Below are 23,320 nucleotides of genomic sequence, written 5' to 3'. Positions count from 1 at the left end.
CAATGCTGTAATCTCTTTGTTTCTTCATTCTGGGGATGAGATAGAGTCCATAGATATAGTCCTGACTTTCTTGGAACTCACTATGTTGACTAGGCTGTCCTTGAAGTTACAGAGATCTGCCTGCCTCTGCTCCCTGAGCCTCTGATCTTGTTTTTAAATAGTCATTACATTATTTATGCCTGTGTTGATTTGTGTAATGTGAATGGATGCACATGCATTATGGCCTATGTATAGAAGTCAGAGGATGACATGCAGGAGTCAGTTTTCTCTCATTCTACTGTGGGGGTCCTGGGATTCAAATTTAGGTTGTCAGGATTGGCCCCAAGTGCCTTTACCTTCTGAGCCATTCTTAATCCTCCCCTCCCATCCCCTCATTCCTTCTTCTCCCCTTTCTTCCCCTCATCTCCCCTCCCTTCCTCTCCTCTGTGATCCCCTGTGCTCCTCTTTCCTGTCTCCCCTCCCCTCCCCCCTCCCCTGTCCTCTTTCCTTTTAACTTCCTCTTACCATCCCCTGAGGCCCTTTCCCTCTCTCCCCTCCCCTTCTTTCTTAATGGTTCTAGGCCCTCCTGAATGTTAGACAATACTCGAAACCAGCACTTCCCAGCCCTAATCCTGTGGTTTTCTTAAGAGCAAATATTATAATCCTATGGAAGACTTTGGTTAAATTTTAAGTATAACCAAGCTTTTTGAATTTGTTTTTGCATTTTAATTATTAGATTGTTTCGCATTCTGTTAGTTAGATTTCTTTAGATTTCTCACATCAGTTTTCAAACATCTATGATTTAAGTAACAGAATTACAAAGTTTCCATTATCTGAAGATGCTAATGGTCTCCAAAATAAGTTGTTTCCCTTATGTTAGGTCAGACCTTGTATTCTGAAGATTGAGAATGGCTGTGATTTCGTGATGGATAATCATATTCTTTTTAATGGTCGGGTTTTCAGTACGTTATCAAATGGTACGACGTTCTTGGAGCCACCTACTCCTTTATGATGACTTCAAGTTTCTTTCTTTTAGGATAGTATACTAGAAGAACAGTTACGAATGTATCTTCACTGTTGTTTGACACTTTGTGATTTCTGGGAGCCAAACATTTCAATTGTCACCATTCTGTGGGAATATTATAGTAAGAATCTGGTAAGTAAAAAGAATATGGATTTGCTCTGAAAATTTGAAGTTTACTGTGAGTTTGAGGCTGGGCTGGACCGACAGCCTCGAAAACAATACAGAGAAACCCTGTCTCGTAAAAACCAAAAAAATTTTTTTTGAAGTTTACTTATGATATTTGAGGTTGATTTGTGTTTAATTTGAGAACTGTGAATTTTTTGAAATAATAATTATTTGGAGGAGGATGTAGCTTGCAAGTGGTTTCTTTCACAAAAATTATCTATAGAAATGGCATTCTAGTGCCCCTCTTCACATTTGGGGAAAGATTATGTCTTTCCCATTCTGCAAAGACCTGAGTACAGTGTTCATCCAAAATGTTGATGAAATTCAGGTCATGAGGGATACTATAAAGATAATACTTTACAGGGGGAAGTATGTCATTGTCACTGTACTGGTATGCAGGTGGGTACTAATGGCATGACTGTCCATGTGAACATTTGCACTTATAGTATTCTCCAGTCAAAGACATTTAAAACATCCTCGAATAGAAAGCCAAATCAAACAAAGTAGGGAAGAAAGAAAAGCGATTGGGAAGGTACAAGAATAAATCTTATATATAGCTCTTATGAAAAACGGCGTATAAAAAAACCTGGATAAGAAATTTGATGTATATGTGTGTGTGTGTGTGTGTGTGTGTATATATATATATATATATCAGAGATAGAGAGCGCAGACTTTATCCAACCATAAGGAATAACGGGAAAATGCATTGAACCTGGCATTACCATGTCAAGTGAAATTAGCCAGACTTAGGCAAGTATCTCATGTGTTTCATCAAACATGGAATCTAAGTTTATGAAAAACAAGATATCAAGTAAATGGGAGTTTTAGGGATGACAAAAATGACTGGCTAGTCAAAGGGAAAAGAAAAGAGGACAGTGATGGGAGTGAGTATAGAATCAAACATGTGTGGTAGTTTAAATATACTCGGACGTCTGAATACTAGTTTCCCTGTTGATGACTGTTGATAGGTTTTGGAGGTGTGACCTTACAGGAGGAAGTTTGTTACCAGGGACAGGCATTGAGATTTCAAAGACTAGGGCCTTTCCCAATTCTTTCTCTAATTCCTCTTGTGGTTCAAGCTGTTAGTGTTCAGTGTCTACAGCAGCCACCATGCTTGCTTGCTGATGCACATCTCTGGCATGGTATGTGCTTATCCCTCTAGAGCAGGGTTCTCAACCTTCCCTAATGCTCTGAGCCGTTAATACAGTTAGTTCCTCATGTAGTGAGTCCCAAACAACATTGTTGTTGTTGCTACTTCATAACTGTAATTTTGCTACTGTTATGAATTGTAATTTAAACAGCCGTACTTTCTTAATGGCCTTGGGCTACTCCTCTGAAAGGGACATTTGACCCCCCCCCAAGGGCTTGTGATCCACAGGTGAGAACCACTGCTCTAGAACCATAAGCCAAATAAATTCTTCTACAAGTTGCCTTGATATTGGTGATTTATCACATGCTACAGATGTATGAAAATATAATGAAATCCATTGTTTTTTTATAACAAGTATATATTAAGTGTTCTTTATCCTAAAAATTAAATGGCATAACAGAAACATTGAGCAATATGGAATAAATAGGTTTTAAGGGTCATTCATAGCATCTTTGGGCAGGCCAATTGCTAAAAACACATTTTGCGGAAAGTACAAAATTCAAAGACCTTCATGTTCTTTGTTTTTATGCATTTTTAAAATTCTGGGGTATATATAATAATTACAATCTAATAAAATTATAACTACAATGGTAGGCTTTTATGAGCTAGTTAGTATTTACAGCTTTTATTTTTACTTAGTAGGAAACATATCTATAACAGCTATGTTGTACTCTTTTTCCTTTTGATTTTTATTTAGAACAGCTCCTTCAGTATTTCTTGGCTTCCTTTGAAAGGCATTACTAATATCATCAAGTCACCCTTGTCAATGCTTGCAATGGTGAAGACGTGCACTGGTGACAAACAAAACCCTGACCTGTATAAATCCAGCAGCAGTTATGTGATTTTTCTTTGTATTTTGTCAAAAGTCATTAAGAAAGCAATGAAGAACAGTGGCCCTCATCCTTGGAAACAAATTAAAGGAAGGTATGTGTTGTACAGTATCTTTTTTGTCATAAGTGTTCACTGTACATTTGGAAATTTTGATATTTATATTATTAAGTTATTGTTAGAGTCTTTGTACATTTAAAATATATTCCTTAACCTAGGATACCAAATTTTTTTTTCTTGCCTGTTTGTTATAATGAGGAACAAACTTATATACATAAATTAGAGGGTTTCAGTTTCTTACTCGTCTAATCAGTACTGATAATTCAAATTCTATGTATTAAATATCAGAGTAGGAGCAACAATTTTGGCCACAATTGTAATGTTATGTGATCCTTTTCTCTAGTTCATTAAAAGTGATAGAATTTTAAAAATTTTTAAAAATCTTCTCATTGTACATTGGTAGCTATTGGGCTCAGTGCTTAAATGTTTTGTGTTCTTGGAACCCCGCAGTTTCATTCAATGCTGCTTCCTTAAATTGACTAGAACCGACAAGAACCAATAGCTCTATTGTTCTCACTTGGGGAATCTGCCACTTTTCATTCTAGTTTGGTTCCCTTCCTTTTTCTCTGTTTATGTCTCCCTGCCTCCCCCTCTCTGGTTTTCTTTCTTCCCTCCCTCCCTCCCTCCCTCCCTCCCTCCCTCCCTCCCTCCCTCCCTTCCTTCCTTCCTTCCTTTGCATTTTCTTTGTTTAATGGATATAATCTACTTGTTTTTTGTTTTCGACTTTCACAACTACATGGAAACCCCCTTTTAAAGCCTATGTCATGTAGTATATCACCATCTGCTGATTCTTCTTCTTTGGTAAGAACTTGGGGGGGGGGATATGTATCTTTCTGATAGAACATTTTCAAAGATTGTTAAACGAGCTGGGGGCTGGAGGTAGGTGAATTGTTAGCTCAAGATCATCCTTAGCTACAGAGAGTTCAAGACCTGCAAGACTTCTCAAACATAAATGTTTCTATGAAAGACATAGTGCTCAACGACATTAATTAAGAATTACTGTAATTCGTTTGATAATACTAATAGGCCCGTACACTATATTAACCACTATAGTGGGAGTAGTAGGGGAAAAATGAGGTCTTTACTTTGCCGAGCATATTAACTCATATGTAGTTACATTGTTAATGAACATTCAGTCTCTTGTGTACTTTGATTATCTGTGTCCTTAACAACTAAGTATGGAAATTACAGAACTTAGCAGTTCATGAGTAGGAAGTCAGGGTGAATTGCTTTTCAATTCTAACCCCTGAATGTTGAGAGAAATGTACATAAGGTGTTAGTTTATACTTAGTAGCTTTGATCAAAGATTAAATTTCTTAATTACTGGCTTAGATATTTGAGCATTCATAATTTTTCTTTACATGGGTAAAAATAACCTAGCTCCTTGAATATTCTTAAGGTACAAAATAAAACCAGGTTTTTCTGAAGGGTGTACAAAAAAGTTCTGAAAAGTTGTTCAGTTAAAGTTTGTGTAAGTGCACACGAAATTGTACTTAAAAGAGTGCATATCTTAGTTTTCTGATGCTATGACAAATGCCTGAGGTGATAGGTTTTTTGCTAGGAAAGGTTTGTTTGTGCTCTTGGTTTTAGAGTTTCAGTCCATGATCCATTGACTCTGTTGCTTTGGTTGAAGGCAACATATCCTGATGAGAGCACACACAGAGCCAAAACCACTTAACCTTGTTGTCAGGGAACAGAAGTAAAGGAGTCACAGGAGGTTGGTGTCTTAGTAAGTGATTCCACTTAGCCTAATTCTACTTAGCCTGTCTCCTAAATTTGCAGCTGCTGCCTGTTAGTGCCCATTACTTTTGAACAAAGCTCAGACCTTTGTGGAGTTTTTGAAATCCAAGCTATAATATTTTCTGTCTTGTTGGTCAAGAAGTAAGGAAATGATGGAAATCAAAGGGAAAAGCTATGTATCATAGGAAAAGAGCATTTCTACTCTCTTTGAGAAAAGCTAAATCTGTGATTAATCTGTAATGGTTTGCTATGTCAGTGGACAGTTTCACAGTGACAGGACAACATCAAGGTGAAGAGTTAACTAAAACTCGACCTGGGGAAATGTTAGACTCTCCTGCATCTGTGTAAACACTGGGTAGATGTAGAGGCTAACACAATCTTAGCCTTTGAGAGAGGCATACAGTGGATTCCTGGGACAAGCTGGCTAGCTAGACTAGCTGAAAACACGAACTCTGTTCAGTGAGAGTCACTGCCTCAGAGTGGGTCCAATTGAGGAAGACACCTGATGCTAACTAACCTCAGGCCTCCATAGTATGTGGAAGCAAGCACCTGCACACACATATATCCATATACACATGCATGTACCACACACATAAAATTAGCTGTTACTTATAAAATGCGGTATTGTGAATATTGGAGGAAAGTATTTTAAATGATAGATTTTAGTTGATGAAATAATCTTACTAATTTTTCTATTTTATAGAATATATTCTAAATTTCATCAAAAAAGGATGGAAGAACTAACTGAAGTTGGCCTCCAGAACTTTTTCAGTCTTTTTCTGCTGCTAGCAGCTGTTGCAGAGATAGAAGATGTAGCCAGCCGTGTTTTAGAGCTCCTTCGTTTCCTCAGGCCTGCCTCCACGTCATCTCATAGAGCCCTTGTTTGGAAGGGTCAGATGGCATTCCTCCTGATGTATGCACAGAAAAATCTGGACGTTGGTGTTTGGGTTGAAAAATTGTCGAGTGAGTTCCAAGAGAAAGCAAAGGAATTCTTAGTTTCTAAGAATGATGAAATGGTGCAGAGGCATACTCTGTGGACACTGATTTGCATCTATATTGATGGTGTTCAAGAAGTATTTGAGACCAGCTGTTGCTTATACCCTTCTCACGAACACCTTCTCAATGATGGATTTAGCATGTTACTGCGAGCCTGTCGAGAATCTGAACTTAGGACAGTGCTGAACTTTCTGCAGGCTGTTCTGGCCAGAGTCAGGTAAGTTTTCCATCAAGTGCTGGTGAGCTTCACTTTTGACATACTTAACATACACACAAGTATAGGCGAGAGAGCTGATTTTTCATTAGTTTTCAAACAGTAGTTCTTCACAAGACAGCTTTTATGGAGACACAGGCAACAGAAGTGGACTGAGAACAGCACTGGTGGGATTCTAGAGCCCGCCCTTCTGGATCACCTCCCTGAAAAGTGCAATTAGAAAAAGGTCTGTTAGTCTGAACAAGACCTTGAATTCAAGTTTGAGGTGACTTTCATAGAAACCTGTGGAATTGTGTTCCCACAGGGAGGTTTTTGCTATAGTGTACTATTTTATTTTAATATTTGTTATTATTTGAGAGAGAGATTGTGTGTGTGTGTGTGATGCATGAGTGTGAGTGGGCGTGCATGTTCATGTTCTGTGATATATGAAGTCACAACACAACTTTCAGGAGTTTGTTCTTTCTGTCTTCCCCTGGAGAATCGGGGGGTCAGATTCAGGTTGTCAGATTTACACTGGGAAGACTTTTATTGGCTAGCCGTCTCTCTACCTCCCACATTGTACTATTTTTTTTTTTTAAACAGTATCTTGGAGTTGTAGCTGAAACATTATTTCTAATCTAAGCTGCCTCAAATATTTCCTTCAGAGTCTATATATTCTGAAGTTAACGTGTTGTTTTAACATAAAAAACGTATTCAAGGCTTATGGTTTGTGTCAATATAATTTGTAGAGATATATTAATTTATAGATATACTCAGAGCACAACTTAATCATGGATACAAACTATAGTTATTTATTGCATGTATGTCATTTTGTAAGTTTTACTTTTCAAGTATGTGAGGGTTTTTTGGTTTGTTTGCTTGTTTGTTTTTGTTTTGGTATTTTGAGACAGGACTTCCCTGTGTGTCCCTGGCAGTCCTGGAACTTGCTTTGTATACCAGGCTGGCCTTGAAGTCAGAGATATGCTTGCCTCGGCCTCCCAAGTACTGGGTTTAATGTGTGAGTCATCACGCCCAGCTGAGTATGTGTTTTCAATAAGTTGAATTTCTCATTGTGTAGTCACTGTTGCTGAAAAGCTGGCTAGAACTTGTATGTAGAACTATGGTTTTAGGGGCTACAGAGACAGCTTAGTACTTGAGAGCACATACTTCTCCTGCAGAGAACCAGAGACACATGTAAGTCCAGCTTACATCGCAGGTACCTGCGCTCTCAGTGTACACATATCCCTAACAGGTAAACACAGATTCACATAATTAATATGTACAATTTTATTTGAGGTCATATTTGCAGATAATGTAGAAACTGGCTTCTTCCTAATATTATCCTAAAAATGTCAGTTTACAAAATTTTAAAATGTATGCAATACCATTTTATAGCTTCCTTAAATTTCTTTATCCTGATTTATGTAAGGTTTTTAATTGCCACTAGTTTGTGTATGTATGTGCTTAACCAGAGTTTTCACCCATAGTTATTTGCTTGCCTCACTAGTGTTCAAGCAAGAATGTTAAAAAATACTCAGATACTTTGATGTGTGGATAGACAGATAAGTAAATTAATAAGCAATTTGATAATAAAAACCCTTTAATTTTGAATCTTTGTATAAAAATGTTTTGGGGGTCACAGACAATATCAGTAGGCTTTGTTTTCTCTAATGAAGACTTACTTTGTTTATTCATTTTTTAATAGATAGTGAGTAGCATTTCCTTGTGCTTTCTAGCTTAACTGGAAAATTCTTTCTCATTCTACTTTTAATTTGTCTAACTGTGTTTGTCTAATGTAAAAAAACAAGAAAGAGGAAGTGATTATTCTGAGTTGTCCTGGTAACTGGGCACTGTCATTCTTGGAAATTTTAAAAACATAGGTGTCAGAAGGATGGGAAGAGTTATACATCTTGAAGAGGCAGTCATAGAAAGAAAGTAGCATAATCAATTTATTTTTGTTTTTCTGGTGAAGATGACTAAGTACCTATTAATCCTAAATAATTTTACTTTGAATAGAGTTAGGGAGGGTTGGTTTTGGGGGATTAAGGCAGAGTCTAAGCTGACATGACCTCAAACTCCTTATGTAGCTGAGGCTGCCTAGATGGCATTTCATTCTTTTAAATCCTACCTTTCAAGTGTTGGGATGACAGACAGGTATATGTCCTCATACCTGAATTTACATAGTTTTTAGCAAAGATTTGTAACCTATAAATACTCTTATTCTAGCAGTTTTCCTTGTGTTGTTAAACTATCTTTGTGTTGTGAATATAATGTGGTAAAATGTGTTAAGTCTTACCTTGGCTCTCTAGTTATGGTTCTCAACTAGGAATGTGTTTGTTCTTCTTGGGATATTTGGTAATGTCTGGAAACATTTTTAGTTGTCACAACTAAGAACATACCATGCACATTTAGTGGGTAGAGGTCATCATGCTACAAAATTCTGACAGTTCACCAAGTAAATCCCACAGGAGAACCCAGCAGTCCCGTGGCTGAGGAACACTGGTCTAGTTCTGATTCCTGAGCCCCCTTTCAGGGGGTTTCTGCTAGTTATATACATTTCAAGCATCTATAATCTTTGTTAAGCTTCCTTTTCTATTTGAATAGTACTTTCTGTTCAAAGTTGAAAGGCAACATTTTATAGTTGTGTGGAGACCTACCTAATTCTTTGTAAAGATTGCTTAGTGTTTTATTATACAGATGTAGCAAGCTTTATTTGCCCTGTCCCTATGATGAAATTTACATATTTACCATGCTGTATTATAGCACATTTCTTTGAACATTTTTATATATGCATACATCTGTGTACTTGAAGATACCTGTAAATTAACTTCTAAGAGTGAGTTGCTGTGTGATGTGGGTTGTCCTTCTCTGTTTGTTACTGTTACTGGTTGATGAAGAAAACACTGTAGCCGATATAGGCAGGGACATAGATGGGACTAGGAGAGGAGGAAAATTTTGAGAAATGTAGGTGGTGGAAGCAGTCATCATGTAGAGCCCCAAAAGAGAGGATGCCCAAGGCATTCTCCAGAAAGCCAAGACCACTTGGAAATACATAGATTAATGGAAATGGGTTAGTAATTGAGACAGAACTAGCCAATAAGAAGCCCAAGCCACCGACCAACAGATTTATATTAATATAGCGTCTGTGTGCTTCTTTGGGACTGAAGCGGTTGTGGGACCAACTGGGACAAAGAACTTCTTGTTACAGTTATGTGAGTGTTTTAGATGTGAATAGATATTATTGACTTTTCTTCTTTTTCATTTTTAGATCACTGTAGAAAATTGTGTAGGGAATGTGTCCTAAGATAGAAATAAAACTCTTGAGTTTAGTGGAAACACAAAAGAAGGGAAACAAAGCTTACTTTGAAGCTTGGAGAGACTTCAGAATTAGAATTTGCAGCAATCTAAAAGTTTTTTAAGATTATTTTTCTTTGTTCTACTTGATAGTTATCCACTAACATTGTTTTTGAATTTCCTTACTGAAACTTTTTTGGGTAAACCTGTAAAAGTACACTGTGTGGGCTGGAGAGATGTCTTAGCAGTTGGGAGTACTTGTTCTTGGAGAGGACTTGGATTCTATTCCTAGCACTCACTTGGTGGCTCCCAATAATCTATCAATATAGTTCAGGTGATCAAATGCTGTCTTCTGACATACATAGACATCGGGCACACACATGGTACACAGACATATGTGCAGGCGAAACACTCATACACAAAAAAATAAATAAGCCTTAATATAAAGTAATAGTGAGGAATACAAAGTAATTCCGTGAGGAATACAAAGTAATTCCTATATTTTTTTAAAGATTGAGAATTTACACATAGTGTCTTCTTTATTAACTTCCATTTCTATTTTTAGATGAAATGCAATTATAGATGTGTTTATCCTATTAAATTTCACAGTTGAGACTGGATTCTTACACTACACTAGCTGCCTTGTTGCTATGCTCTCCTATTTACATAGCCAGACTAATGGCACCACTTGTGTCTTGTTTAGCAATGCACAGTACTCTCGTAAGTCAAGTCTGCATATTGTATGCAAACCTGATATTGTAAATGTCTGAATGTCTTTCTTTTCACTACTGAATAAAGAATGGTTGCTTATTGGAGGCATTTGATTGTCTTGCTTTAGTAATTTTGCAGTTTATAGATCAGTAAAATGAATTGTTTAGTGTGGAGACAAGTAAAGTACATTTAACAAAATATTTGTCTGATGTATTAGGGTTAACATCAGCCACCTCAATTTTATTTTTGTGAATGAAACAAAATTCTGTTCTATAAAATTCAAATGAGTAAATTATTTTACTATTAAAGCCGATCTATTTTAAGAACTATATAAAAATACTGCTTTAAAAGTACCATATGAGTTGTTCAGAAAAGAACTAGAGGGAAAAGTACACCCAAACATGGTGGGGATTATGTATAAGGTGAAGCAAATTTACATTTATGTTAATAATTTTTCTTAACTGATTCTGGATTGAGCGACAGCAGAGGCCAGAAAGGCCATCTGATCGCCTGCACTGCAGTTAGCGCTTATGAGTTTCCAGATGTGGATGATGGGTACCAATCTTGCCCCTTCTGGGAACACTCTTAGCCACTGTGTTATCAACTGTAACTGAAAACAAATGCCATGAAGAACTTAAAAATCAGATAAGATTGCTGTTAAAAATAGAGGAGCTTTGAGAGGAGTCTGAGTTCTGTGTGAACAGAATGGTCCATGCTGCTGTTACTATGTAGGTTTGTTAACTTGTAAATTTCTGAATCTTGGATAGTAATTTGTGCACATCTGCAATGAAACTAATCCCAGCATATATAAGAGTCTGTGACCTGGATGTTTTCATTTTAGCACTTTCAAGATTGGCAGTATAAACAAGCATTTTCTTTGGAATATATTTGGTGACAGTCTCCAGAAATCACATAGAATTGTTAACCTTAAAAAGAAAGGGTAGGATATCTTTTTTAAAGGTCTTTGATTATTTGAACATGGAGATTTGTTCCTGATTTCTTAATACAAAATGTATAATTTGTTGAAGGACATTTTGTAGCCATACTTGAATTACTGTCTACTAAAAATACTTTGGGAAAAATCTCAAAACATTTTTGGTAGTTTTTAAAAATTAAAGCATAGGCACTTGCTCTTCCTGCTTTGGAGTTGAAAAGAAAGCTAAATTCTTGACTTTTGATTTAGGTACAGAAGATGAATTACATAGATTGATGATATTTATTCTTGGCTGTATCCCTGGCCAAGGGAAAGGATGAAATACTTTACCTTAACAATCTCCCCTGTTTTCAAATTCATATGGGAATAAGGTACCAGCCCTTGCATAAATGTGTGTGCAGGGGTGTGTGTATGTGTGTCTGTGTATGTGTTGACTAGGTAACTTTAATAACTGTGTGACAGAAAATGTAGAATTAAGATTACTGATTAAAGGGAGAAGCAGCTCCCTCTAGGCTGTTAAGAAATAACTTCATATGCCACTTTCTGCTAACTGAAGCTGATGGCTCACCAGAACAATCTTTATTGTTGATTAAGTAGCTTTGAAAATACTGACTCGGTTATGTTAACTAGATGCCTCTGTTTAAAACTCTAAAAGTCAAATAGGTCTATTGTTCATCTTAGTACTTTACATTTCCTTTATGGAATCACATTTCTAGTTTTCTCTTGCTGTTATTTGAGGTTAATATAAAAATGGTAGCCTTTCATTTGTGGTTAGATATAGCTGAAAGCTTTTCTTTAATTATATCCATTCGGTCTACTATAGTTAAGGGTCTGTCAGGATTTCCATTATAAACCTCTATTTTCAGGTTTTATAACATAGCTATGAAAATTAGCTCTGGGCAAAAACTTGACACATAAGGCCTCATGGGATTCTCCCTCCTCCCCACCCCCCTTTTTCATTTTTTTGCTGATGTAAGGGTGAGTGGTTTCAAAATGCCTTTTGGCACCTGCAAATATCATTTTGAGTTAAAAAAGAAACAATAAATTTTTATGCTTTGTACTTGTTTGTTCTAACACTTAAGGGAAGTTGTGGACTTACGAATTTAAGCCAAATGGATATTGATCAACTGACATCCTATTTTGTATTAAACAAGAGCCTAGTTTCAAAGTGTGAAGGCATTGAAGAACTTGCCTAAAATGCTCAATGTTGAGACTAGAGTATATAGCTCAAAAGGATGATTTTGTGATATGGTTCCCTGTAAGATTAAGCCTCTTTTTCCCTGACTTGAAAACCCATTTTGAAAATAGACTTACGCTTAAGTCCCATTTTTCCCCCCTTCTCCCAATGAGGTTAGAAGATCATCTGTTTCCTATTTAACTGTCCTAGTATTAGAAGAGAGAGAGAGTGTGCGTGCGCATGCACACTTGTGCACAAACTATTGTGCACACATGTGAATTCAGATTATACTTGTTATTTCCCCGCATATTTTCCATATTTGATACTTTTACTGGTGTGAGTGTGATAACATTTATTATAAGCAAAAGTTTTATTTCCTTTGCTTTGGGGAGAGAACTGGGACTGCTGCCTGTTTAGGAAAGTAGGTAGTACAAGAAAAGGTACTCCTGATGATCTGCTATTCTAAATACTGTGCATGTTATTTCAGGGAAAGTAGGATAAACACTCTGGACTGCTAGCAGGCCTCGTGTCATTGAGTGTTCTCTTAATGAGGATGGACTGTAGCTGTCATTACTGAAAAATAGTTTACTGCAAGTAAATCTGATCAGGTAGAACTTTTAAAATAAGCTAAGTCTTTTCTGGTTTGCTTACATTCCAGTTTGCCCAAAATGCCTCTGGTGTTGCATCATACATACACTACTATGTAAATTTGAGGGTAGTTTTATAATAATTTGCTTCACAGAGAAGAAATATATTGCCAGTCTGAGAAATAGTCAGGGTACGTTACGTAAGTGAACCATTTCCCGGCAGCTTTGGTTGCTTCAAAGGTGATACAGGTATTGCAAGGGGAATGTAATATAGAATTAGTATTTAGGGAATCTATAAACTATAAGCCATATAAATATATTTTTATGTCGTTAAGTATTTCATACATCTTGCAACTGGGTTATATATTTTATAAATTAGTATTTTAACCTTATGTTATATACTTCATAGGGCTAGAATTCTGAAGCATATTTCTCTTACAGTATATAAATTTTATATATTGTATAAATTTGTGTGATAACACAAACTTCATTTTATTAGCTTAGCAATATTTGCTTTCTTTTTGTATTTTGCTCAAATAGATGATTTTTTATGTATAGGCATTAATGTCTGAGTCATTGAATTGTCGATGGTTTTCCATATAGATCATGCATTTTCCTGCATCAGAATAAGAAATTATGTAAGAAAAATATTCTATTTCCATATCTTTACTGGCAAAGGTTTATAAATGACGGTTTAAATGTGTATTTCTTTCAGATATAGGTATAGGAGTGAAATTATTGAATCACAACACTGCTTAGCTGTTTGAGGAAATGCTAAACTATACCGTTTCATAGTTCTTCCTTATAAACAAGATGTGTCATAACACCAAGAGGTCACAGCTACACCAGTATGGCTTCTACATGACTTTTCTATTGTGATGTTGGTGGGTGTTAAATGCCGCCTCACTGTGATGCTGTCTGCGTTTCTCTGGAGACTAATGATGCTGGACATATTTTCATGTGATTACAACTATTATGTTTTTTGGATAAATAAATGTTCAGACCTTTTGCTCACTTTAAAATATTTTGTTACTGAGTTATATGAGCTACTTATATAGTCTCAATATAAGATCCATGAAACATATGATCTGCAAATATTTTCTCTCATGGATTGACTTTTCTTGCTGATGTCCTTTATAGTTATAAAAGTTCTTATTTTTTTATAATGACATGTTTTGTTGCTGTAGCTTATATTTATTTCATATTCTCTTGTCACCTTTACCTTGATCAAGGAGTATGCTTATATGATTTTAACCTTACTAATATTCTGGTGGGCATATAAAAAGAATTTTATACATCTTTGTGGTCTTCAAAACTATCCACAATCTGACTTTCCTAACTTGTGTAGTCTTTTTGTGAATCCTCCTTTATTTAATCAATTGAACCTACCTTGGCATGTATTTTTCCATGAAAACTTGTTGAATGTTTAGACTAAAACATGACCAAACTATGGCCACAACAATATAATGAATCTGCACTGAATTAGCTGACACCGTATGAGAAGCAAGAAGCATGCTTTTGAAAGGGTTAAATCTACGAAAATCATTGTTAAAACTGGAAGTCAGAAATGGTCAATGCCCCTCATAAGGGACATACAGGCAAGGTAGCGGAGACAGGAGGAAAATAAACCATTTATAGGGATTTGACGGTGTTAGAAAGGTGATTTTACAAATTAGTTCATGTGAGCTGTGGTTGGAGTCAGAGTCATATGTGTGGAACGGGCCAGTCAGTATTCTAGGTAGCCAGCAGATGTGTGAAAATTGTAGCATTCTGGATAGTTGCTACAGGGAATACATATTATAAAAGTGAGGGCTTAAAAACTCATAAACCCCTCTGTACTTTTATTAATAATACAATCTTAGGAAAGGACTTCCAGGCAGTGGTTACTGCAGGCAGCAAAGTGCAGGAAAAAAAGGGGGGGGGGCTGGAGAAATGGCTCAGTTGATTAAGAATACTGCTTGCAGAGAACCAGGGTTGGGTTCCCAGCATAAACATGGTTCAAAACCATACATAACTCAGTTCCAGAGGATCTGATACCTTCTTCTGACCTCTGAGTACCAGGCATATGCAGGCATAACACTCATACATATAAAATGTTTTTCTTAAAAAGGCAGAAAAACGGTTGGTCAGCACTGACTTGTACCCATGCAAAACAAGGGTTGTAATAATATCTTCATGCATTCACTATGTGATGAATTTCTTTATTTTTTAAATTATTGTATGAACAATATTATCCTTCACTCAAGTGTCTCTGAAATGTATACTCACTTGTGTGTCTTACTCTTGAACAGTCTGTTTCATTTGAATTGCTCTAATGTCATGTATTGCTCTCAACTATGGTATAATTATTTTTCTGCAGAGAACACATACTAATGCTAAAAGGTGTTTAATAAATTCAAGTAATTCTTCCAGTGTCTCTATAGCAGATACGTATGATCTAGTCTACTGAAATCTATATAATATTTGTTGATATGTTTATTATGTGAATGATAGACTGATTGAAAGAAACCTAGCTGTTTTCATAACCATTTATATTCTGTTATTTTAATTACCATCTTTAATAGGTAATGATTTGTATTTCTTAGTATTTTCTGTTTGTTAATAGATCATCTCATTATCTACAGGAAAGCAAACGTGGTAGTGGTGTAGTTGGGGTGTGGGTTTAATACAGAAATCTAAAACTCATCTCTGCCGCCTAAGCCTCTATGAGCAGTAAGGACTCCCAGAAGATTCTAGGATATATATTCTTCCTAGTTAATTGAAGGGCTTTGGTGCTATTGAAAAGCCAACCGCACCATGCTTATATTGTATGCAGCTAAGTTGTTTGTGGCCATCTTATTTTTGTCTTCTAATTCATTAAGTGTCATCAGACTATTTTAATACTGAAATAAGTAGAGTAAGGGGACTCTTGAGCTTTTTACTTTGCCTTTGAAATGTTTGAGAGCTACCCTGTTGAAGCTGGGTCTATTAGAACTGTTTATCCTAAAAGTAGAAATGGTTCTTGTGGTTTTGGATAAAAAACAAGATACTTAAAGAAGAGAACTAAGAAAATAGAATAAACAAAATACTCTTATTAAATATAATTTAAGAAAATTTCCTATAGCTGGAGATTCTGTGTTGAAAAGCCTAGTTATAGGGTAACAACAGGAATTGGATGTGAAGTTTAGAACCCGTATCCTTTACAAGAAAAAACAAGAAAGCTTCAAGAATTTTTCCTCATTATTAGTCTTGGGTGTTTTACACTTGCTTTGCTTTTGGTTTTGAAATGTTGTATAACTCATATTTCATATTTAAGTTCAATTGTTAGTTCATTAAAATTTTATATGTGAGTGGGAGATTTGATTGATATATTCAAGATTATTCATTTGGGAAATAGAGAAGTGAACCTTGATTTCCACTGCATAATTACTGCCAAAGTTTAAGTTACCAAAATTATGATGGAGGAAGTGGGATGAAATATAGGAAATCTACTTTTCATGGTGGCAGAGGAAAAGAGCAAAGAAAGGGGTAGGGAAATGACACACACACTAGATTAAGAGTGTTGAGTAGGACAGAGCAAAGGAAATGCACTTTGTAAAAAAGCCACTTGGTTCCTGCTCAGGTGTGTAGGGAGAACATTGTGAGTACTTTCTGTACCCGCTGAGTTTTTCTCAGTGGTCAGTGGTAATGAATTAGAAGATGATGAGGTGAGTGAAAGCATCGCCATGTGCTTTGTCTGAACTCCAAGGTTCACTCTAGACTTTAGACCTCCCAGATCCTTGAAACTTCAGGTGAAATTCAGCAATGAGCTTGGGAAGACATCTTTAGTTTACCTACACGGTACCATGCCATGGTGATTTTTGCTTGGTAAGATACACTGGCATTGTGACTTTAGGTTCTACAAGGGAAGTATGCAAAGGAAGCAAGTCAAACTTAGGTGCTACAGATACACTGTTTTCACTAATGTAATGGTGTGCCAACAGTTCAGGAAGGAAGCCAACCTCTTATTCCCATAATCATTATTGATTTAATAGACTCAGAACGCACTAAGTTACAGAAAGACTAAATTCATTGTACTTCAAATACACCTGGCTAGCCTCACTGCTATCTGTTATCACTCCAAAGCTGTTGTCTTTAACATGTGTTTTACAGACAACATCTGAGCACATTTCGTTCTGGCATACGCGTTTACTTTTGCCACCATATTGTTTGTAAGGAATAGCCTTATCTTCCTCCATCTGCCTTGTAAAGAAGGGTGAGTAATTGCTTTTTAAAATTTTTATTTATTAACATTTTAACAAAATTGAGAGCAAACGGGGAGTGAAACTAGCATTTGAAACTCTTAATTTCAATTGTTTCTTCTTTACCTTACAAGATACATATTTTTCTCTCTTTAGGATGTCTCTTGTCAGATTTAAGGCTTATTTAAAATGAAAAGAAAGCTGGAGCAATTTTCTTTATTCCATTTCAGTCTCCTAAGGCCTATTTCCCCCTGGTGAGCTCATAGCAACAGGGGGGTTTAAGGGAATTCAGCTTTCTGCAAATTAATGTCTCACATCATGAAAATTCAGGACTTTTTTTTTTTATCTTGAAAAGTAATACAGTGAGTGCGAGTATTATTTCTTGCCAGCGGGTGGAAGATGAATGATTTTGTCACAGTTTTACTGCTTGATGAGCAGTGTCCTGAGGGTCAGGCTTAAGTCTGTGTCACTATGCTGCTCATTACTCTTGAGCTAAATAAGGGCTGATTGGATCTAAATTGCCTAGCACACGGGCCACAGATGAGCTCAGTGAGCAGGGGATGACCTGCTATTCAGTCTGGGAGTAACCCCGGTGTGCAAATGCAGCATTAGAACACCGTGGGAGAATGAGAGGCTACCGGCTGCTGCCAGCAAAAGAAATCGAAATGTAAAAACTCTTTGATGCTGTGATGTTAGAATTTGAAATGTAGGAAGTGACAGGTTGATGGTACTTATCAGCTTTGGCTGGATTAGAGAGCAGTGTCATCTTGCTTATATAATGACAGAAGAATGAAGCGAGCAGCTAACTACTGTGCAGAGCAGAGCCACTGCTGTTGCCACAGGCAGGCATTGCTGCCTCCTACCGGCAGTTTTCCTGGAAACCGGGAAAGTATAATGAAGAGAAAGCTTTCTCTCTTGGTTTCCAGAAATCTGGTGTGCTTTTGGTGGAGAAAAAACAAAAAAAAAAACCAAAAGACTAAAACTGCTAGTAGTAGAATATAAAAAAATGAGGTGAAGGGTTGACTTAAAGTCTATTTGATACACTCAATCATAGAAAAAGCATCAGTCTGACCAAACTGGTTGTTCTAGAGTATTCTAGTGAAATAAGGGTTAATGGGCTTATAAAAGGAAAGTACTCCAAATACAGGGGAGGGAACCCCTTACATACGTCCTGAAATATTGTACTTCTAGGAGACCTCATGTGGGTGGGTTGATCTCTCAATTATGTATTTTTATCAATAACAGTTCTTACTAACAAGTAATCTTCAGAATCTTAACAGCAGACTACCAACCACAGTGCCAGCACAGTTTGAAATATACCTGATAAAGATACAAAGTAAAAAATTCCCCTGATTATGTAGACTCTGCTGCATAAATCTGTGTCTTAGGGAGGGGTGGGATGGAAGACAAATGTTTCTCCTGTAAGCTAAGGGGTTTAAAATACAAAAACATCAAAATCTGGCATTAAGACTGTGTTTCTTTAATTTTACTTATTCAGTTGTGACTTTAAAAAAAGTCAGTATTAGACTCATGTTTCTTGTATTAATCAAGAAAATGGAGATTAACTCAAAAAGCTACCTGTCACATAGGAATATTACTCTTGTAGTTTTGTTAGAGCCAGTCATACTTTCCCAGTTCATATGCATTTTAATATAAATAGATTAAATATGACCAAATTAGTGGTTTTTAAATATGCATAGTTATTTATAGATTTCCATATCAATGACATTTATATTATTTTGGTATCATAATTACATCCTATTATGTAGATATACCATAATGGTCAGCCAGGTGCATATAAGTGTCACTAAACAGACTCAGCTGGTGCTATATGTATATTTATGTGTTTATATATACATGTAGCAATATTTCAGAAAAAGAGTCCATACATTTGCAAGGGACTAGGAGAGCATATGTTGGAGGGAGAGGACGTGGAAGCTTTGGGAGGATGAAAGAAGAGCCCATTCCTGTTGCCCATGCTTTGTTTGTTTTTTTTTTACTAATTAGATGCAAAGATGTGTGAAAAGTATTTTGTGTGTAGGCATGTTCTTTCTACTGTGCAGTTACTATACAACTCAATAGGTATCATTCATAAAGCATTACAAATAAGGCTTTGATATTCAATGACTTGTTTGATTGTATGTGGAAGATATTTTTACATAACTTAAAATGTAGACCCTTATGTGTAATTCTAAAATATTACTGGGAGCCACAACTTAATTAAACTCAAGTTTATACATATGCATGTGCTTACACAAATAACTATATACATACTCCAATTTCTTTTACTATATAGGAAAGCATAGAGTAAAAATTAAGATAATATTTATTTTAGTTTGTTTATAAGAAGAAAACTTTGGTAATAGAAGTGGTAAGCTTTAGAATATGTGGTGATAATGACTACAAAAGGGACAGTAAATTAACATTTCCAAGAGTCAAATTTTGTTTCTTTACCACTTAATTAATACACCCAACTATTTTCTTCAGATTTTTTTCTATATCTCATATGAAGCAGTTTTTAACATAACTTCAATATATTTATAATTACATTGTTTCTCCCCTTCCCTTTCATTCTTCAAAATATCCCATGACTTCTCTAGCACATTCAGTGTGGCCCCTGCTCCTTTCAAGTTGATGGTCTCTTTTTCTTTAATGATTATTGTTACATGTTTATATGAGTACAAATATACAAATAGCACCTGCTGAGTCTGTTTACCATTGCTTCTATGTACATCATTTCGAGCTCACCACTTGATATGGTATAACCAAATAAGAACTCATCTCTAGGGAAGGCTAAGTCTTTCCTCAGCAGTCATTGATTGCCTACAATTCTCTGTCTAGAGGTAGAGCCCCATGAGCTTATCCAGTAGCACATTAGAAGTCTATTGCTGTTATTGTTTATGACTTGTCTAGGCAGCCATATAGTTCCAGTATTAATAGGTGAAACTTCCCAGTCATGTCTACAAGACACAATCTCACAGCAGACTTTTTGGTCCTCTGGCTCTTACTAGACTTTCTCACCTTCAGTGGTGTTCCCTGAGTCTTTGGTGCAGAAGTTGTGTTGTAGATGTGTCTGTCTTTTGGGGCAGATCACCCTAATGTTGATGGTTTTCTATAATGGTCTCCCTCTGCTGCAAGGAGAGACGTCTTTGCTGAAGAGTGAGAGCTACATTATTTGTGTTTAGAAGAATAGGTAATATAACTTGAAGCATTTGGAAGCTCGAGAGAGATTTTAATGATTGTATTTCACATTTTTCCGTTACCAAAGTTTCTGTATCTTGGAAAGACTAAATAATACAGGAGAGTATATATTAATAGTAGAAAATGAAAGTCGCATCTCTTACACTGCCTTCCTCCGGGAGGAACCACTAGCAATACCTTGGAGACTTGCACCTTTTTACATGTGTGTTTGTGTGTGCCACATGTGTACAGGTGCCCACAGAGGCCAGAAGAGGGTACTGGGTGCCCCACTTTTAAGGTTACAAGTGGCATTGTGATGTGCCTTACTTGGGTACTGGAACTGTCCATGAGTTTTCTGCAAGAGCAGCCAGCTTCGTAAGTGCTACTTTGGACCACGGGCTTCATAAAAATTATACTGTGAAATTTAGCAACTTCGTTTGTTTTGGTTGGGGTTTTTTGTTTGTTTGTTTTTTGTTTTTGTTTTTGTTTTGATATGTCTCTGTAGCCCTGGCTGTTCTGGAACTCACTATGTATGTCAGACTGGCCTCATTGTCACAGAAATCTGTCTGCCTCTGCCGCCCAAGTTCTGGAATCACATGGCTTGCACTACTACTCCTCTGGCTCTATTTTCTTTTTTCTTTTTTTTTTTTTTTTTAATTGAGAAACTAAAGACATCTCCCTACATAGGTATATGTTAAGACATTTTTGTGCAAGCTTCTATTTACTTAAGGTTCTGCCACTCATAATCTTCAACAAGTCATATACCACTTCCCCAAGCCTCATTTTTTCGAATTTGTCAAATGAATGTAATTACACCCTAAAGAGCTGCCTTGAAGAATAGGAGAGATAATACACGGCTAATGAGTGCATAATGCCACTTGCTCTCTTTGCCGTTACTGTTCATCCACTGGCTTCAGAGAAGTGAAGCGAAGGTATGTGGCATCTCTTTCGTACTTCAAGACTTTTAGTTCCAGTCTGAATTACTTGTGATACTCCTTGAAAAATACTAGTCATATTTTAAGTAAATTCATAACAAAATATCTTATTACTTGGATCTTAGTACATTTTTCTTAGTACATAAGCAATAATTTTGTTTTTAATTGTATAGTTACACATGAAACAGAAATTACCATGTTTCAGGAAACTCATTTTGATCAGGTGACCATCAAATAGCTGCCATGGAACTTTATGCCGCAGTTGGAGAACAGATTTATAAAAGCAGACTAATGCTTCCAGTGCCCTGCCACCTAGGGAAGCAGACATGTAAATAAACGAAAGACACCGTGATTGATAGAATAATAGACAGATGTGGAAGATATCTCCTTCAGACTTCTGCCTCCATTACAGAATTGTCTCTGGGATTGCCCTGTACCACACGACGGATGTGATTATGTGGCAGTGTGTCAAGCTGCTGTATCCCGCAGCTGGCACACATTAGAAGGGAGATGCAGAAGCACCCAGTAGCTAGATGCTCGTCCTTACGTAGATACAAATTCAAAAGAGTTTCTGAATTAGCTCCTTCCTCACATGGAATTGTTGTAAATCATCATTGCGATATTTTATCGGGAATACAGTTCCCTGAAACTGTAGCACCTCCCCCATATGCTTTAAATTGTTAGTCTCTGGGGAACAGATATTTTAATATTTTTATTGTGGAAAAATACAATCCAAAACCACACAGTACTGCTTTGTGCATTAACATTTATGTAATTGTTGACCACAAAGACGGCCACATGCTTTTTTATTTTAACTTGATTCTACTGATACGTATTTTTAGAGTGTGTGCATATCTGAGAAATGACAGATTAAACCAAGAACAAGAAATGGTAGTTTCTGGAAATAAAGACTCCAGCACAAATGATGAAGGTACGGGAGCTAGATATCACCTGGGCACCTACTGCTCCAGACTAATGGCAGAAATGGAAGGAAGACATGAAAAAGTAAGGAAGTTAAAATTTTGAAGTAAAGCTATTTTATTATTAAATTCTTTAACTTTGAAAAGTGTATGTCCCTGAAAAATTATCCTGGTAATAGCTCAGTAGTATTTTTCTTAACGTATACAAATTTTAAGGGCAGCTTATGAGATGACCTAACAGTTAAAAGAGTGTCTACTGCTCTTGAAAAGAACCTGGGATTGTAACTCCAGATGAGTGGAATCCAATACCTCCTGGCTTCTGTAGGCACCTGCACATGCATGCATATAAACTTATGCAGATGAGGCGCACACACACACGAATTTTTTTTAAGCTTTGAAGGGCTTATGCATATAAATATGTACACATAGATAATAGTTGTTGTATGTTTACTTGTGAGTTTTCATTGTTTAATTGACTGTTGGTTTCCTGAGGGGGGGGGGGGGAAGTACAATGTAATTTAGTAAATATTTCCTGATTTTTTTCTCCATAACTATGTTTGTAAAATTATGGTGTTACGTGAAAATGCTTTTGGGCTAATAGACTTTATAGAGTAGTAAAGAACAGTCGTTTAATGCCTCTGAATGTTTGTGTCTTTTTCTTTGTTCTTTTCTGAATTCTGAAACATTTAGACCATAGATTCAGTCCAATACCTGTAATTTCCTACGTGCTTAAGACAACTGATATAAAATAATAGGTGTTCTCCAAAATTTATATAGTGAATTGTGCATACTGTGTTTCTAGTGGTTCAGCAATGCCACATGTCTGTTTCTGTGTTACTTGTAACCACATCTTTGTTTTATCCTGAGGGAAGTTTAACCTTGTATAGAAGTTAAACCTGTTTTCATCTTCTCATCATTTTATATGGATTGATAAAGTCTTATCTTTCAATAACCTTCTGAATTTATCATCTAGTAGTTGTCAGAAACTTATCATTTAAGTATGTAAACTTGTTTATAGAAGTAGATGTATTTATTGATATTGGAACAATGATTGAAGACTGATTCAAATTTTTCTATATATATTTTCTCATACTTTTATGCCATTTAGTTTGAAAATCACTAAAGTTAGAAAACTCTTTATTCAAATTAATATTTCTTTCAGCCTTTCTATTTTCAATATAAAGAATCAAAGTGAAAGAAATAGGTTAAAATTCCTGCCTGTTCATA

The 23,320-nt window shown here is 36.1% G+C and overlaps 1 protein-coding gene across 1 annotated transcript in view; it reads left to right on the top strand.

Moving 5' to 3' along the window:
- The window catches only part of Mms22l (MMS22 like, DNA repair protein), a 124,167-nt gene that overhangs the window by 46,115 nt on the left and 54,732 nt on the right, over positions 1-23,320 (top strand). The window contains exons 12-14 of the mRNA XM_040740717.1: positions 1,016-1,135; positions 3,016-3,242; positions 5,650-6,159. Of these exons, the coding sequence (XP_040596651.1) occupies positions 1,016-1,135; positions 3,016-3,242; positions 5,650-6,159 (857 nt within the window). The remainder of the gene's footprint in view (positions 1-1,015; positions 1,136-3,015; positions 3,243-5,649; positions 6,160-23,320) is intronic.

Source organism: Mesocricetus auratus, unplaced genomic scaffold, assembly GCF_017639785.1.
Source record: "Mesocricetus auratus isolate SY011 unplaced genomic scaffold, BCM_Maur_2.0 Super-Scaffold_6730, whole genome shotgun sequence".
In the NCBI taxonomy this organism is placed as follows: Eukaryota; Metazoa; Chordata; class Mammalia; order Rodentia; family Cricetidae; genus Mesocricetus; species Mesocricetus auratus.
Note: the sequence above shows the minus strand (reverse complement) of the source record. Positions and strands in the feature narration are given on the sequence as shown.